Source organism: Cyprinodon tularosa, unplaced genomic scaffold (genome assembly GCF_016077235.1).
Source record: "Cyprinodon tularosa strain WSP-4 unplaced genomic scaffold, ASM1607723v1 ctg43, whole genome shotgun sequence".
Lineage (NCBI taxonomy): Eukaryota > Metazoa > Chordata > Actinopteri > Cyprinodontiformes > Cyprinodontidae > Cyprinodon > Cyprinodon tularosa.
Genome location: NW_024039152.1, coordinates 472,601 through 488,500, shown reverse-complemented (window position 1 = coordinate 488,500; position 15,900 = coordinate 472,601). Strand labels below are relative to the sequence as shown.

Genomic DNA, 15,900 nt, shown 5'->3' with positions numbered 1-15,900 from the left:
TGTGTGTTGTAACTGCGACTTTTGAGATCACCTCATTGAGGAGATGATGAAAGAGTGGCTGAATGTAAGGAGACCAGGTGTTTTTTTTTTTCCACTCATCACCATCGCTGTTAATATGTAACTCCATGCGTGCCCATCTCACAGCTGATGTGAAAAACATGGGGAAACAAATTAACCCTGTGCTCGCTGTTCAACCGCTCGACATCGGTGTGAACCGGACCCAGCAGGTGCAGCAGAAGCAGCGAGTTTACATGCAAAGTCAATGGTTGACGCGAGTATAGGCGCAGCAAAAGGTCCTGCAGCGCGTTTTGAGCAGCAGGAGCGTTTAAGCATCTGCCAACGCGCTGCTGCTGCTCGAGATGGAAAAATTGAAGTTTTGCTGCTGGACGCGCCGCATCAACCAATCAGAGAAGCTGATCTGGGAGCTGACAGCGAGACAGACACAGCGCTCTGATGACATATGATATTAACGCAAATGGAAAAGGCTGGATGGATGAGGAGATGATGAAAGCGTAGCTGAGGGAGGTGTAGCCTATGTGAGGAGACCAGGTGGTTTTTTCCACGCATCACCATCGCTGCGTGCCCATCTCACAGCCGATGTGAAAAAAAAGGTGAATCAAATGGATACTGTGCTCGCCGTTATCCCGGGGGGTCTGACAAAGGAGCTTCAACCGCTCGACATCAGTGTGAAGCGGCCGTTCAAAGTAAGGCTGCTAGCGGCGTGGGAGCGATGGATGACAGACTGAGACCACAGTTTCAGGATAAATGGAAGGCAGCGCCTGGCAAGTTACGCCACCGTTTGCGGATGGATTGTAGATGGACTAACGTGTCTGCTGGCTCTGTTGTACAAGCTTTTGCAAAAGCCGGCATTATTTCTGAGGAGCTGCGCTGCACGGAAAGTGACTGACAGCGAAGAAGGGGAAACTGGCATGTCTGATTTAGCGCAGCTGTTTAATTCAGAAACAGAGGATGATGACTTTGATGGGTTTGATTAATACTTTGTAATAAATACATGAATAAAGCACAATCATACTCAGTTTTGCTCCCGCTCTATTTTTCTACCTGAAAACTTAATTCAACAGCAGCCTCTGGCCGGGTCTCCTCCTCTTCACCGCGGCGGCTGGCAGGTGTTTTTTCATCTAAATAATCTAAATCTTGCAGCTATATTTGCTGTGATCAGTGGGAATTAAGTAGTTTTATTATGTTTTTAAGTGAGAAAGTCCACCTGAAAACTTAATAATTGCAGTCAGTTCATCCAGATTATCTATTTCTGTCGGAGGCGCTCAGACCCCCACATACCAGCGGTGCACCGACAGTAGAAATCCTTTCATCAGCAGCCTCTGGCTGGGCAGCCTCCGGGTTCACGCGGTGGCTGGCAGGTGTTTTTCATCTACAGGTGCTGGTCATAAAATTAGAATATCATGAAAAAGTAGATTGATTTCAGTAATTCCATTTAAAAAGTGAAACTTGTATATTATATTCATACATTACATACAAACTCATATATTTCAGATGTTTATTTTGTTTAATTTTGATGATTACAAATGACAACAAATGAAAATCTCAAATTCATCAAATCAGAAAATTAGAATATTGTGAAAAGGTTCAAAATTGATGGCCCCTGGTGCCACACTCTAATCAGCTAATTAACTCAAACCACCTGCAAAAGCCTTTAAATGGTCTTTCAGTCTAGTTCTATAGGCTACACAATCATGGGGAAGACTGCTGACTTGACAGTTGTCCAAAAGACGACCATCGACACCTTGCACAAGGAGGGCAAGACACAAAAGGTCATCGCTAAAGAGGCTGGCTGTTCACAGAGCTCAGTGTCCAAGCACATTAATAGAGAGGCGAAGGGAAGGAAAAGATGTGGTCGAAAAAAGTGTACAAGCAAGAGAGATAACCGCACCCTGGAGAGGATTGTGAAACAAAACCCATTCAAAAATGTGGGGGAGATTCACAAAGAGTGGACTGCAGCTGGAGTGAGTGCTTCAAGAACCAACACACAGACGTATGAAAGACATGGGTTTCTGCTGTCGCATTCCTTGTGTCAAGCCACGCTTGAACCACAGACAGCGTCAGAAGCGTCTTGCCTGGGCTAAAGAGAAACAGGACTGGACTGCTGGTGAGTGGTCCAAAGTCATGTTCTCTGATGAAAGTAAATTTTGCATTTCCTTTGGAAATCAAGGTCCCAGAGTCTGGAGGAAAAGAAGAGAGGCACTTCATCCACGTTGCTTGAAGTCCAGTGTAAAGTTTCCACAGTCAGTGATGGTTTGGGGTGCCATGTCATCTGCTGGTGTTGGTCCATTGTGTTTTCTGAGGTCTAGGGTCAACGCAGCCACATACCAGGAAGTTTTAGAGCACTTCATGCTTCCTGCAGCTGACCATCTTTTTGGAGATGCAGATTTCATTTTCCAACAGGACTTGGCACCTGCACACAGTGCCAAAGCTACCAGTACCTGGTTGAAGGACCATGGTATCCCTGTTCTTAATTGGCCAGCAAACTCTCCTGACCTTAACCCCATAGAAAATCTATGGGGTATTGTGAAGAAGAAGATGCAATACACCAGACCCAACAATTCAGAAGAGCTAAAAGCCACTATTAGAGCAACCTGGGCTATCATAACACCTGAGCAGTGCCACAGACTGATCGACTCCATGCCACGCCGCATTGCTGCAGTAATACAGGCCAAAGGAGGCCCAACTAAATACTGAGTGCTGTACATGCTCATACTTTTCATGTTCATACTTTTCAGTTGGCCAACATTTCTATAAATCCTTTGTTTTTATTGGTCTTCAGTAATATTCTAATTTTCTGATATGATGAATTTGAGATTTTCATTTGTTGTCATTTGTAATCATCAAAATTAAACAAAATAAACATCTGAAATATATGAGTTTGTATGTAATGTATGAATATAATATACAAGTTTCACTTTTTAAATGGAATTACTGAAATCAATCTACTTTTTCATGATATTCTAATTTTATGACCAGCACCTGTAAATAATTTAAACTGCAGGCACCCATAAAAGCGAACATATTCCGTCGGCAGGTTTCAGGATTTTAAGTTAATTTAGGAGTGATCACAGCGCTGTGTCATCTGCGATGTGTCTGTCTCACGGCCAGCTGCCAGGTTTGATTAATACTTTGTAATAAATACTTGAATAAAGCACAGTCATACTCAGTTTTGCCCCCGCTGTATTTTTAAATACGCAGTAGAGGTATTTAAAGGTAGTAGAGGACATGTACCTGTATATAAAAAACGCGCCCTATAGTCCGGTGCGCCTTATGTGTGTGTTCAATACAGAAATGGCACACATAACTGAGACTGCGCCTTTTAGTACGGTGCGCCTTATGGTCGTGAAAATACGGTAATACCTACCTCTTGCGTGTCAGAACTAATGTTTTCCAAGTAGTCTATCTAATTTGAAACATGGCAAAGATTTAGGAATGAAATCAGAGCAGTGTCCTTCATCTAAGAACATATAGCAGTGAAATATTTTGATAAGGCTGGAGCCATAGAGGTCTCCTCATCTTCAAATGTGCATGATGTAAGTGTGTGATGATGTAGCCTGATCGAGTTGTTTACAATGCTGCTTTAACAGTGATTCGGGGTCATCTTTAACTAGATGTGAGCTTGGTTGGTAAGCGCTGCTTTCTGTAACCCTAAGCAACATCTCTGGTCTGAGTAAGATTACAATTTCTGTCAAAATCTGTTTTTATGTTTCATGGTTATTCAATACATATATTTTATGAAATGTTATTTAATGAGTTTGTGCCGAGTGATCTCCTCTCACGAAAAGAATCGGACAGAGAAAGCTTCAAGGTGTAAACACAGAGCTTTCCTTAAAAATATATGTACATATATATATATATATATATATATATATATATATATATATATATATATATATATATATATATATATATATATATATATATATAAATAATACTTCCTCTAACCTTCCATTTTAACCTATTAAAACAGAGCAGTTCACTGAAAAAATACACATATGGAGACAATATAGGATGAGTCACCTGTTTGAAGAGAGAAAAGTAAAAAAAAATCGAGAGCAACCTGTTGCTTTAAGGCAAGATTCATGACCATCAATCCTGTTTTTATGTAAAATGGAAGCACAAGTGAATGAATTTAAGGGATATGTCATACATATGGAAAAAAAATTATATATATATATATATATATATATATATATATATATATATATATATATATATATATATATATATATATATATATATATATATATATATATATATATATACACTATATTGCCAAAAGTATTTGCTCACCCATCCAAATTATTGGAATCAGGTGTTCCAATCACTTCCATGGCCACAGGTGTATAAATTCAAGCACCTAGGCATGCAGACTGTTTTTACAAACATTTGTGAAAGAATGGGTCGCTCTCAGGAGCTCAGTGAATTCCAGCGTGGAACTGTGATAGGATGCCACCTGTGCAACAAATCCAGTCGTGAAATTTCCTCGCTCCTAAATATTCCACAGTCAACTGTCAGCTGTATTATAAGAAAATGGAAGTGTTTGGGAACGACAGCAACTCAGCCACGAAGTGGTAGGCCACGTAAACTGACGGAGCGGGGTCAGCGGATGCTGACGCGCATAGTGCGAAGAGGTCGCCAACTTTCTGCAGAGTCAATCACTACAGACCTCCAAACTTCATGTAGCTCAAGAACAGTGCGCAGAGAGCTTCATGGAATGGGTTTCCATGGGCGAGCAGCTGCATCCAAGCCATACATCACCAAGTGCAATGCAAAGCGTCGGATGCGGTGGTGTAAAGCACGCCGCCACTGGACTCTAGAGCAGTGGAGACGCGTTCTCTGGAGTGACGAATCGCGCTTCTCCATCTGGCAATCTGATGGACGGGTCTGGGTTTGGCGGTTGCCAGGAGAACGGTACTTGTCTGACTGCATTGTGCCAAGTGTAAAGTTTGGTGGAGGGGGGATTATGGTGTGGGGTTGTTTTTCAGGAGCTGGGCTTGGCCCCTTAGTTCCAGTGAAAGGAACTCTGAATGCTTCAGCATACCAAGACATTTTGGACAATTCCATGCTCCCAACTTTGTGGGAACAGTTTGGAGCTGGCCCCTTCCTCTTCCAACATGACTGTGCACCAGTGCACAAAGCAAGGTCCATAAAGACATGGATGACAGAGTCTGGTGTGGATGAACTTGACTGGCCTGCACAGAGTCCTGACCTCAACCCGATAGAACACCTTTGGGATGAATTAGAGCGGAGACTGAGAGCCAGGCCTTCTCGTCCAACATCAGTGTGCGACCTCACAAATGCGCTTCTGGAAGAATGGTCAAAAATTCCCATAAACACACTCCTAAACCTTGTGGACAGCCTTCCCAGAAGAGTTGAAGCTGTTCTAGCTGCAAAGGGTGGACCGACGTCATATTGAACCCTATGGATTAGGAACGGGATGTCACTTAAGCTCATATGTGAGTCAAGGCAGGTGAGCAAATACTTTTGGCAATATAGTGTATATATATATATATATATATATATATATATATATATATATATATATATATATATATATATATATATATATATATGTTTAAAGAAATTATTATTCTTCAACCTAAACTACATTCCTGTCACTACTGAAACACAAAGGCCATCTCAAAAGCAGGAAATGCAAACTGTGTGCTGCCAGTCTTTGTAGAAATCCTAAGAGGTTTTGTTGGTTGTTTTTTTTTTCTTTTGGCTGTACTGCAAAGTGCTAAAAGGTACCAACTACAGAGAAAACAAACTGCTAGCACAGCACCGCTGGTGGGAGGGAAGCTGATACTTGGTCGCTATTTTCCCCTGGTGAGATGGACAGAGACTTTTTGGAGAATCTCATGAGTAAGAAGAGGAGGTGTGAAACTTCTAATTCCCACATAGCTGCAAAGACAGTGTGTTTGTCACTAATGGGCACTCAAAATAGTGCTGGATGCAAAATATGGAGGGAGAGTGGAGCAGCCCAGCACATTGAAAACTAGAACAGAGAGGGTTCTGGCAGCCACAAACTCCTACAGGGAATTATATAAAAAATATACACAGGGAGCCACTACTATATGCTCATTAAAATGCCCTCAGTTTCTACATGCAGAGGAGTTTTCTACCAGGGAAAACATCCAATAAATCAAACTTAAAGCACTCAAAACTTTATGAGGCTGCAAGTCAACACATTAATTTGTTTTGTTCCTAGTTGCAGATAATCAGTTCATCACAGAATGTGTCAATTACTACATTTACTGGCAGCGAATACTCTGAAAAATTCAACTATTCTCCCAATTACACCAGAGTACGGGGCTTTGTCTAATATGCTGTGAATGCCAGCTCCACAATTACATTTAGGAATGTGTCCCGCCTGAGAATCAGTGTTGAATAATGAAGTCAGCCTGCATTCACCCACATATCAGGCTCCGGGGAGTAGCAAGGTCATTTCAAAGCGTGGTAATTATCAAACGTGCGCTTCATAGGCTCCGAGTCAAATTTAATATCCTAAAATATCTCTCCTGTGTAAATTGTAACTGAAGTTAATAGCTGTTGGTTTCTGGAGAATATAAAAAAAAAAACTTAATTCAGGTTTTGATTAAACAAATGCATGCAATCTACACAATGAATATCCACAAACAGTGCTTCCACACAAAGGCTGCAAAAGGTCTGAGGGGAAGCATGCACTCTGGACAATACACAGACAGATAAAGCAAGCAACAGCAGACCACACTGAAATTGTAAAAACATTGGATAGTCACCAGAGATTTACTAAAAATACATGTTCAATTTCCTGTAGGATCTCAAGCTCTCTAAAGACGTTTCGGACCTCATCTCTCTCTATGCACTGCTGTTTGTTCATGTACTTCATGGCGTACATCTTCTCTGTATCCCTCTTTTGCACAATGCATACCTGCAGAGAGCAAAGACAAAGTGGGGAGAAACAAGGGAATGGGACAGGTAAAAAAGGAGGGATGAAAGATAAGAAAAAATACATGTTAGAAGAATATAAATAGATTTCATTGGTTTCAAAACAAGAAAACAGTCAATAGCAGTCAGCTGGTGGGAATGGCAGGAATGGATATTTGCAGAGTATCATCACATTATGGATGGATGGATGGATGGATGGTATTACATTTCCGTATTTATTAGTTTTCCTCATAATCAGACATGCAAAATAAACACTTAATTTGAAAACCCTCCTGTCCATGTGAGGTAAATCCTCTCCCTATGAAAATATTGCTGGGCTCAGCTGCTCTCATGAACATGAGTTTGTCAGATCTTCCAAATAAATCACCTTCTAATTTATTCATATGAGTTATGTGGGTTTTCCTGTCAGGGCGTGTCTGTGAAAGGTCAGCATCAGGACAAGACCCCAGAGAGGTGAAATCATTACGGTAATAGCACTGACCACACTCATTACACTGATCATGGGGCTGCTGCAATCACTGCCCTGCACACATACGATGTTGTCAGAGCTGCTTTTTCCTTTGATATTACCTATTGGTCTTTGTCCTAGTAAGTAAAAAAACTTTAGATTTTTATTTATAGGAACTTGAAAATTATGGATTCTTTACCACATTTTAAACCACAATCAGTTGAGTCAAATCAATCTTTTCATTATCTATTTAAAAAAAGGTAATATTTAAGATCCTTTTGTAAAAAGACGAGCACACCCATCTCTGCATGGTTTAAGAGGACATCAAAGCTCAATTTCAAAAATGTCCATTTGTGAATAGTATTAATATCCTTTGTTTTCTTTTTTTCTTTTAAACAATATGATTGCTCCTTCCACCTACTGCAGAACATCAGATCACTTGTTTGTGTCACGGTGTTGGTTCTGTTAAGTTTTCAGTTTCACATTAATTTTTTTTTTCTTTGTTTTATATTTTAATTGGTGTCAGGTCTAAGCACCTAAAACATCATATATACATACAGGGAAAGAAAGAAGGCACAGAGACATTTTATTTAGTTACTCGCGATGAAAGTAGGAAGAGACTGCAGAGTTTACAAATCTCCACCCCACTCTGCAGTCTTCAGCTTTCTCCTCGCTATTTATTGAAGAAAGGGGACGTCCCTAATTACACAAGCTGAGGTTTAACTAAGGGGAAGGGAAACAAAAGGATCTTACTTTAAACCTCAGCACATATGTTAAACAAAGCATGTGGTGGTTTTACAATTGAATTGTTCCAAGAACACATGTTTAGAAGAAACATGTGATAGAGGCTGTTCAGGCCTGTTTTACAACCCAGCATGTGATAGAGGATGTTCAGGCCTCTTTCACAACCCATCCGTTGCATGACCTTTATTATACATCATAATAGTTCATTAGAACACAACCCATGAAACACAGAGTATAAATAAAATATTTCTAACAATTGGTTAAATTGCTATTTTGTTGTGTTTTCTGGATGTATTTGAGTTCTTAGGTTTGTGTTGGTCTCCTTTTCCCTAGCTCCTTTCTAGAAGCCACTGTTCACACCTGCTCCCAATCAGCTCGTTAGTCTTGCCTTTGTTCAGTCAGCCATAAATACTCTCCCTATGCAGTTCCTCAGTGCTGGGTTCTTGTCTTTCCCCGTCTCCTAGTTCATGTATTCCCTGATGTCCCCATGGTTCTGGATTTGTCTTGCATTTTTAAGTGGGATTTTTGGATTCCTGTCTCTGTTACCTGCAAACACTCCATTAAAACTACAAGAACCCACCTCTGCCTCTGCATTTGGGTCCTCCAAACCTTAATCAAACCCTGACAGTTTGTGCACACAAATTTTGCGATCAAAGAAACTTGATTGATAAACATTTATCATCTGCAGTGGGATCACTTTTATAAAGGCAAGTATGCTGCTTCATAATATGAATAATGAAAATACCTCAATCGATCTGGGAAATGTCATTTCCAAACAACCGGAAATCCCCTACTCCACAGCAGTTATCTTAGGCCACGTTCACCCTGCAGCCTTAAGTGACCCAAATGTATTTTTTTTGCCCACATCCGACCTGGATCTGATCTTTTCATGGCAGTCTGAGCAACACAGATATATTTTCCAATGCGACCCAGGCCACTTGGCTATGTGGTCCTAAATCTGATACGAATCTAATCTTTTCAAATGACCTGTGTCTAAATGGCCAGGTCGCATTCATCCGACCTGAACGCAATTAGTAACCAACATAGGTCACTATTCTGCGTCTTGCTACACACAAGCGGCAAGAAAAACACCATGGCGGACAATGATGCGGAAAGCAGTATTTTTTTATAACCATCTTGAAAAGATGGTTATTTTAAGGTTTTGAAAGATTGCTAGATGTGCTCCGTTACTACCATCAATGTTTACTTCCGTAAACACAGAGCACACTGGCTTATGATGTTATTGCGTCCTCTACTGCGCATGCGGGACACATAAGCTGTATGAATGCAGTTTACACAGGAAAACACATACAAGTCACATATATTTGGAAGTGTATATGGCAATGCAAAATATTGGATTTCCCCCAAAAAATCGGAATTGAGCATTAAGGCCTGCAGTGTGAACGTAGCCTAAAACTCTCATAACTGTTGTCCTTTATTATTTAGATATGTTCATGTTCCAGGACAGCTAAATCATATGGCTTAAAAATCTAATATGGATATTCAGATATATATTTATAAGCATGTGGTTTAATAACAATAACAACTATAGGGTGTTTAAGGCCTTTTTTGGGGGGTGCTGAAGCACCACTAAACTAGGGTGACCAGACGTCCCCGATTTCCGGGGACTGTCCCCGTTTTGGACCACCTGTCCCCGGCTAAAGCTGTCCCCGGAAATGTCCCCGATTTTACCGAGGCGAAAAATGTTGCGTGTAGACTGTTATTACTGTAGAGCTGTTGCGCGCAAAAATAGGTATTACGGTAGCTGGTTGCGCTGCTGATAACATAAAGATAAGGAACAGAGCGCACCACAATAAGGGCGGTAATGATCCTTTTGGATGTCAGCTGCCATTAAAAGACAAAGAGGAAGAAGAGCGCATCACTTTTAAAACAGAAGAAGAAGAAGAAGTGGAAGTTCGTTTTTTACAACCTGTGGCAACTGATGAGGAGCTACGCTGAGTGATGGTAAGTGTGTTAATCAATTAATTTTATTCTGATCGGGCTGATCTTGTGATAAATGTTTGGTTTGTGTCCAGGTTAAAACAGTAATAAAAAGTAAGACAAGACCACGAGTTGAGCATGAGTAAAAGGCGCTGGGTTAAAATGTAGCAAAATGATTGAAAACTCCTTGTAATGCGCTAATCTGGTACGCTGGTTCTCCAGGGATCAACAAGGGTTTGTATAAAGATGTTTTAGAATGGATAGGTGACCTTTAGTTTATATTTCAGATAGTTATTATAAGTAGAGTTATTTCAATTTGTTTTGATGATTTATGGTTTTGATTTATGAGCATAGACTTCCAGTTTTTGGTGTGCTTTTTTACTGCTCAGTTTGGATATATATGAAAGTTCCTTGTGAAAAAATAGGAGTCAGTAACAGGAGAACTGAATAAGACAAGATCTACATGATCTGAGAATGATAGAGGTAACCACCTGTTTAATGTCCATTTATTATGTGGTTTTTGCTTGTAGCTCCTAATACAGGTGCTGGTCATAAAATTAGAATATCATGAAAAAGTAGATTGATTTCAGTAATTCCATTTAAAAAGTGAAACTTGTATATTATATTCATACATTACATACAAACTCAAATATTTCAGATGTTTATTTTGTTTAATTTTGATGATTACAAATGACAACAAATGAAAATCTCAAATTCATCATATCAGAAAATTAGAATATTACTGAAGACCAATAAAAACAAAGGATTTATAGAAATGTTGGCCAACTGAAAAGTATGAACATGAAAAGTATGAGCATGTACAGCACTCAGTATTTAGTTGGGCCTCCTTTGGCCTGTATTACTGCAGCAATGCGGCGTGGCATGGAGTCGATCAGTCTGTGGCACTGCTCAGGTGTTATGATAGCCCAGGTTGCTCTAATAGTGGCTTTTAGCTCTTCTGAATTGTTGGGTCTGGTGTATTGCATCTTCTTCTTCACAATACCCCATAGATTTTCTATGGGGTTAAGGTCAGGAGAGTTTGCTGGCCAATTAAGAACAGGGATACCATGGTCCTTCAACCAGGTACTGGTAGCTTTGGCACTGTGTGCAGGTGCCAAGTCCTGTTGGAAAATGAAATCTGCATCTCCAAAAAGTTGGTCAGCTGCAGGAAGCATGAAGTGCTCTAAAACTTCCTGGTATGTGGCTGCGTTGACCCTGGACCTCAGAAAACACAATGGACCAACACCAGCAGATGACATGGCACCCCAAACCATCACTGACTGTGGAAACTTTACACTGGACTTCAAGCAACGTGGATGAAGTGCCTCTCTTCTTTTCCTCCAGACTCTGGGACCTTGATTTCCAAAGGAAATGCAAAATTTACTTTCATCAGAGAACATGACTTTGGACCACTCACCAGTCCTGTTTCTCTTTAGCCCAGGCAAGACGCTTCTGACGCTGTCTGTGGTTCAAGAGTGGCTTGACACAAGGAATGCGACAGCAGAAACCCATGTCTTTCATACGTCTGTGTGTGGTGGTTCTTGAAGCACTCACTCCAGCTGCAGTCCACTCTTTGTGAATCTCCCCCACAATTTTGAATGGGTTTTGTTTCACAATCCTCTCCAGGGTGCGGTTATCTCTCTTGCTTGTACACTTTTTTTCGACCACATCTTTTCCTTCCCTTCGCCTCTCTATTAATGTGCTTGGACACTGAGCTCTGTGAACAGCCAGCCTCTTTAGCGATGACCTTTTGTGTCTTGCCCTCCTTGTGCAAGGTGTCGATGGTCGTCTTTTGGACAACTGTCAAGTCAGCAGTCTTCCCCATTATTGTGTAGCCTATAGAACTAGACTGAAAGACCATTTAAAGGCTTTTGCAGGTGGTTTGAGTTAATTAGCTGATTAGAGTGTGGCACCAGGGGCCATCAATTTTGAACCTTTTCACAATATTCTAATTTTCTGATATGATGAATTTGAGATTTTCATTTGTTGTCATTTGTAATCATCAAAATTAAACAAAATAAACATCTGAAATATATGAGTTTGTATGTAATGTATGAATATAATATACAAGTTTCACTTTTTAAATGGAATTACTGAAATCAATCTACTTTTTCATGATATTCTAATTTTATGACCAGCACCTGTATTGTGGTAATTAGCATTTTTAGTATTTAGATGAGATATTAATAATAAGTTTTCATGTTGCACATCCTAATTTTTTTGGAGGTGATTTTGATTATATAATGTCTCTGTTTTAGAATAATGTAAGATTGATGCTGGAGGAGTGAGGAAGAAGATAGAAAGACAGAAAGGAGATTGAATGAGAGAGGAGGAAACTAGGAACTCTGATAGAAAAACGGTTGACAAGAAGGGAGAAAATTTTACTTTGAGGAGTAAAGCAGAGAGCAGGAAACATAAGAGGAAGCCTTAATGCACAATACAGAAGCTGTGAAAAGAAGGAAATTATATATGTATATGTTATTGCTGTTTATAAATATGGACTATTCTTGGATTATATACATTGTGTTGATGTTAAGCCTATTCTGCTGTTCAATGGTTAAACTTGTTTAAGACATTTAAAAAGGTTATTTTGCTTTTTACTTGCTATGTCTTCTCTTATATTATTTTACCCAAATTACCAGGGCCACTGCCTCAGACCCTGTTCAGTTAATATTTCTGTTTTAAACATTTAAAATGTATAATATGTATTAATAAAGTTCAAGTGATAAAGCGTTGACATGATTTGAGTGATAAACTAACATATTGAGTGATGTAGTGTGCAAAGTATGCTGTGGAACACAGAGTGGCTGTATACTCAGGTTAGTAGGAAAAATGAACCTGCTACTTTGAGACACACAGGCCCCTGATGGGGAACCAACTACCAGTTTTAGTCCGTGAGGCAGACACCCTGTCTACTTTTAAGGCTAGGCTTAAAACTTTCCTTTTTGATAAAGCTTATAGTTAGAGTGGCTCAGGTTATCCTGAGCTATCTCTATAGTTCTGCTGCTATAGGCTTAGACTGCTGGAGGACATAGGGACCCCTTTTTCATCATTCTGCTTCATTCTATCTCTGTTCTCCTATTCTGCAGAATCTGTTAGTTCAATCTCTAACCTTCTGCTCTCTCTGCTTTTCCTCAGAGTAGCTTTGCCTCGTCTGTTCCTGTTTGGCTGTGACTCCATCCTGGAAAGAAACATCAGCTGTGCTGCTTCCATCAACACCTTTGTTTATAGATGTTGGAGATCGGCCTGTTTTCCAGTGTGGTCCTGTGACTGAGTGGATGTGCTCTCTTCGTCCTCTGGCATGGGAGCTGGCTCAGAGCTCGTCTGCCTGGCTGTGTGTTTCCTGGACGGGGCTGCCTTTTACAGCTGCTTTTTGTGTCTCTGCTTCTGTCTCCTTGAACCCCAGTGGGCCTCAGCAGATGGCCGCTCACACTGAGCCTGGTTCTGCTGGAGGTTTCTTCCTGTTCAAAGGGAGTTTTTTCTCTCTGCTGTCGCTACAAGCATGCTTAGTGTGAGGGATTGTATTTGAGTCAATGAGTCAATGCAATCAACTGGTTTTCCTTAGATAGAAAACTTTGTATCGATTTGACTGTATGATCTGGTTGAACTGTAAAGTGCCTTAGATGACATGTGTTGTGAATTTGGCGCTATATAAATAAACTGAATTGAATTGAATTGATCTGGCTAGGTGACAGTAAGAAACATATATGAACCTTTACCTGCAGGCTTGACTACTACTTGTTTTTTTTATGTTAATGAAGAAAAAAAATATTTCTTATAGGTATGTACAGTAGATGTAAACAGAATAAGTATTTGTTGCACTTTTTTGAAGAGGTGGGGAAACTCTGTCTCAACAGACAGCCACAGGCATAGAATAAATGTTTGTATTTACTTTTCTAAATTTCTTTTCCTCATGTCACTCTCCCCTTAGGAGGCGGCAGAGCTCATTGGGCCCCCAAAATTGGAAAGCCCTGCTAATGACCCTTGACCCCTCCGCTCCCACCCCCACCACTTTGCCCCAACCCAGAGACACAGTTCTAGTTTTCTACTAATAACACTATTCATGTTATTAATCTTAGGATATACTAAACGTTTGGAAAGGCACATTCCTGGCTTTTACACTTGATTTTTGTTGTTTAAATATTAATAAATATGTAAAAATATATGAAACCATTACTGTCCCCGTTTCCTAATTTCATCTCGATAAGATGTATTGATTTTTATCCACGAGCAAGAAATGTCCCCAGATTTGATTTCAGAAATCTGGTCACCTTACACTAAACGTAATCAAGGCATCCCTAAAATATGAGTTTTTTTATTTTTTTTATTCTGTATGCCCTTCCAGCCATCATCCCCGATTCCCCGACCGTGGCGGGAGACTATGTGAGTCAGTCAAACATTCCCATTCCCAGTCAAATGGCAGAATCCGTCATGGGAGGATAAGCCCCTACACGGGATGTACCACCGAAACAGCGATGATATCTGGAATTTCTACCAATGGCTTGCAAAGCCAGACTGAAGGACAGCACAGAGGCACTCATCATGGCTGTACAGAAGCAGGAGCAGCAGGAGAAGCAGGTGTAGACCGTGCAAAGAGGCCCCTTAGACAATCCAGCACATAACTGCGGGGTGTAAGATGCTGGCAGGGAAAGCTAACATGGAGCGCCATAACTAATAGGCTGGAATACAGCAGAGGTCACGGATTAACGGACCAGGGATTTTCTTTATTCGGACCCCGCTGATTTACAATTGGAAACACCTCCAAAGATGGTAGATAATGACCAAGCCAAGATCCTGTTGGACTTCCAGATACAGGCGGACCGAATGGTAAAGGCAAACCAACCGGACAGTGTGGTGGTGGACAAAAAGCAGAGGAAAGCCGTTGTGGTTGATATAGCAATACCAAGTGAGTGCAAAATCTGGAAAAAGGAACATGAGAAACTACAGAAATACCATGGGCTGAGAAAAGAGCTGGAGAAAACCTGGAAGGTCAAGGCATCACTGGTGCCCGTGGTCATTGAGGCACTCTGGGCATTGACCCCCAAACTTGAGGAGTGGTTACAGCAGATCCCTGGAAATACATCAGACATCTCTGTCCAGAAAAGTGCAGTTCTAGGAACAGCAAAGATACTGCGGCCTCTGGTAGAGGACCCAAGCTTGGAGGAAAATATGGAGACCGCCCGTTGTGGGTGAGGAAGATTTCTTTTTTTTCTAATACATATATAAACTTTCAAGAACAACTGTATATATTCGCCTTGTTAAATTCAATCAATTTTATGTTTGTCTGTCTCAAGATGGAGAGGCAGATACAGTAAGGCTAAGGAGAGCAGCAAAGTGTGTGCAAAGTGCAAGGTCAGGGAAAAGACAATACAAAAACAAATGGAATATTAAAACGGCAAACAGCAGTTGTCAAGCTGACAATGAAAATATATATCATGGAAGTAGTTATTGCCCCATATTTAATGCTTTCCAGAAGCACCCATACACTTAACATATCAGTAGACTTCTGCCTAAACAAGAAATCATTACATTTCCCTAATTATCTGTATGCTTTACCACAGGCTTAATTTCACTACACAAGGAGGAGGAGGAGAACAGGGAGATGAGACAGAACAGAGCAGGGAAAAGGAAAAATAGGAGACAGAAAATCTCAAAATCAGTCTTTTGCTTCAGAGGACAAGACTACTGGGCCTAAGTTATGCTACGTCCACACCTAATGCGCTTTGGGCAGCAGAAGCAGCCGCTTTAGAGAGGAAGACATGCATCAAGGCGCATTAAAAGGTCCAGCAGGAACAAAGCAGCATCTGAACAGC

The 15,900-nt window shown here is 40.6% G+C and overlaps 1 protein-coding gene across 1 annotated transcript in view; it reads right to left on the bottom strand.

Annotated features, from left to right (window-relative positions):
* The window catches only part of LOC119792733 (serine/threonine-protein kinase 32C-like), a 139,865-nt gene that overhangs the window by 51,524 nt on the left and 72,441 nt on the right, over positions 1-15,900 (bottom strand). Inside the window, exon 3 of the mRNA XM_038299494.1 lies at positions 6,786-6,937. Coding sequence (XP_038155422.1) covers positions 6,786-6,937 — 152 coding nt within the window. The remainder of the gene's footprint in view (positions 1-6,785; positions 6,938-15,900) is intronic.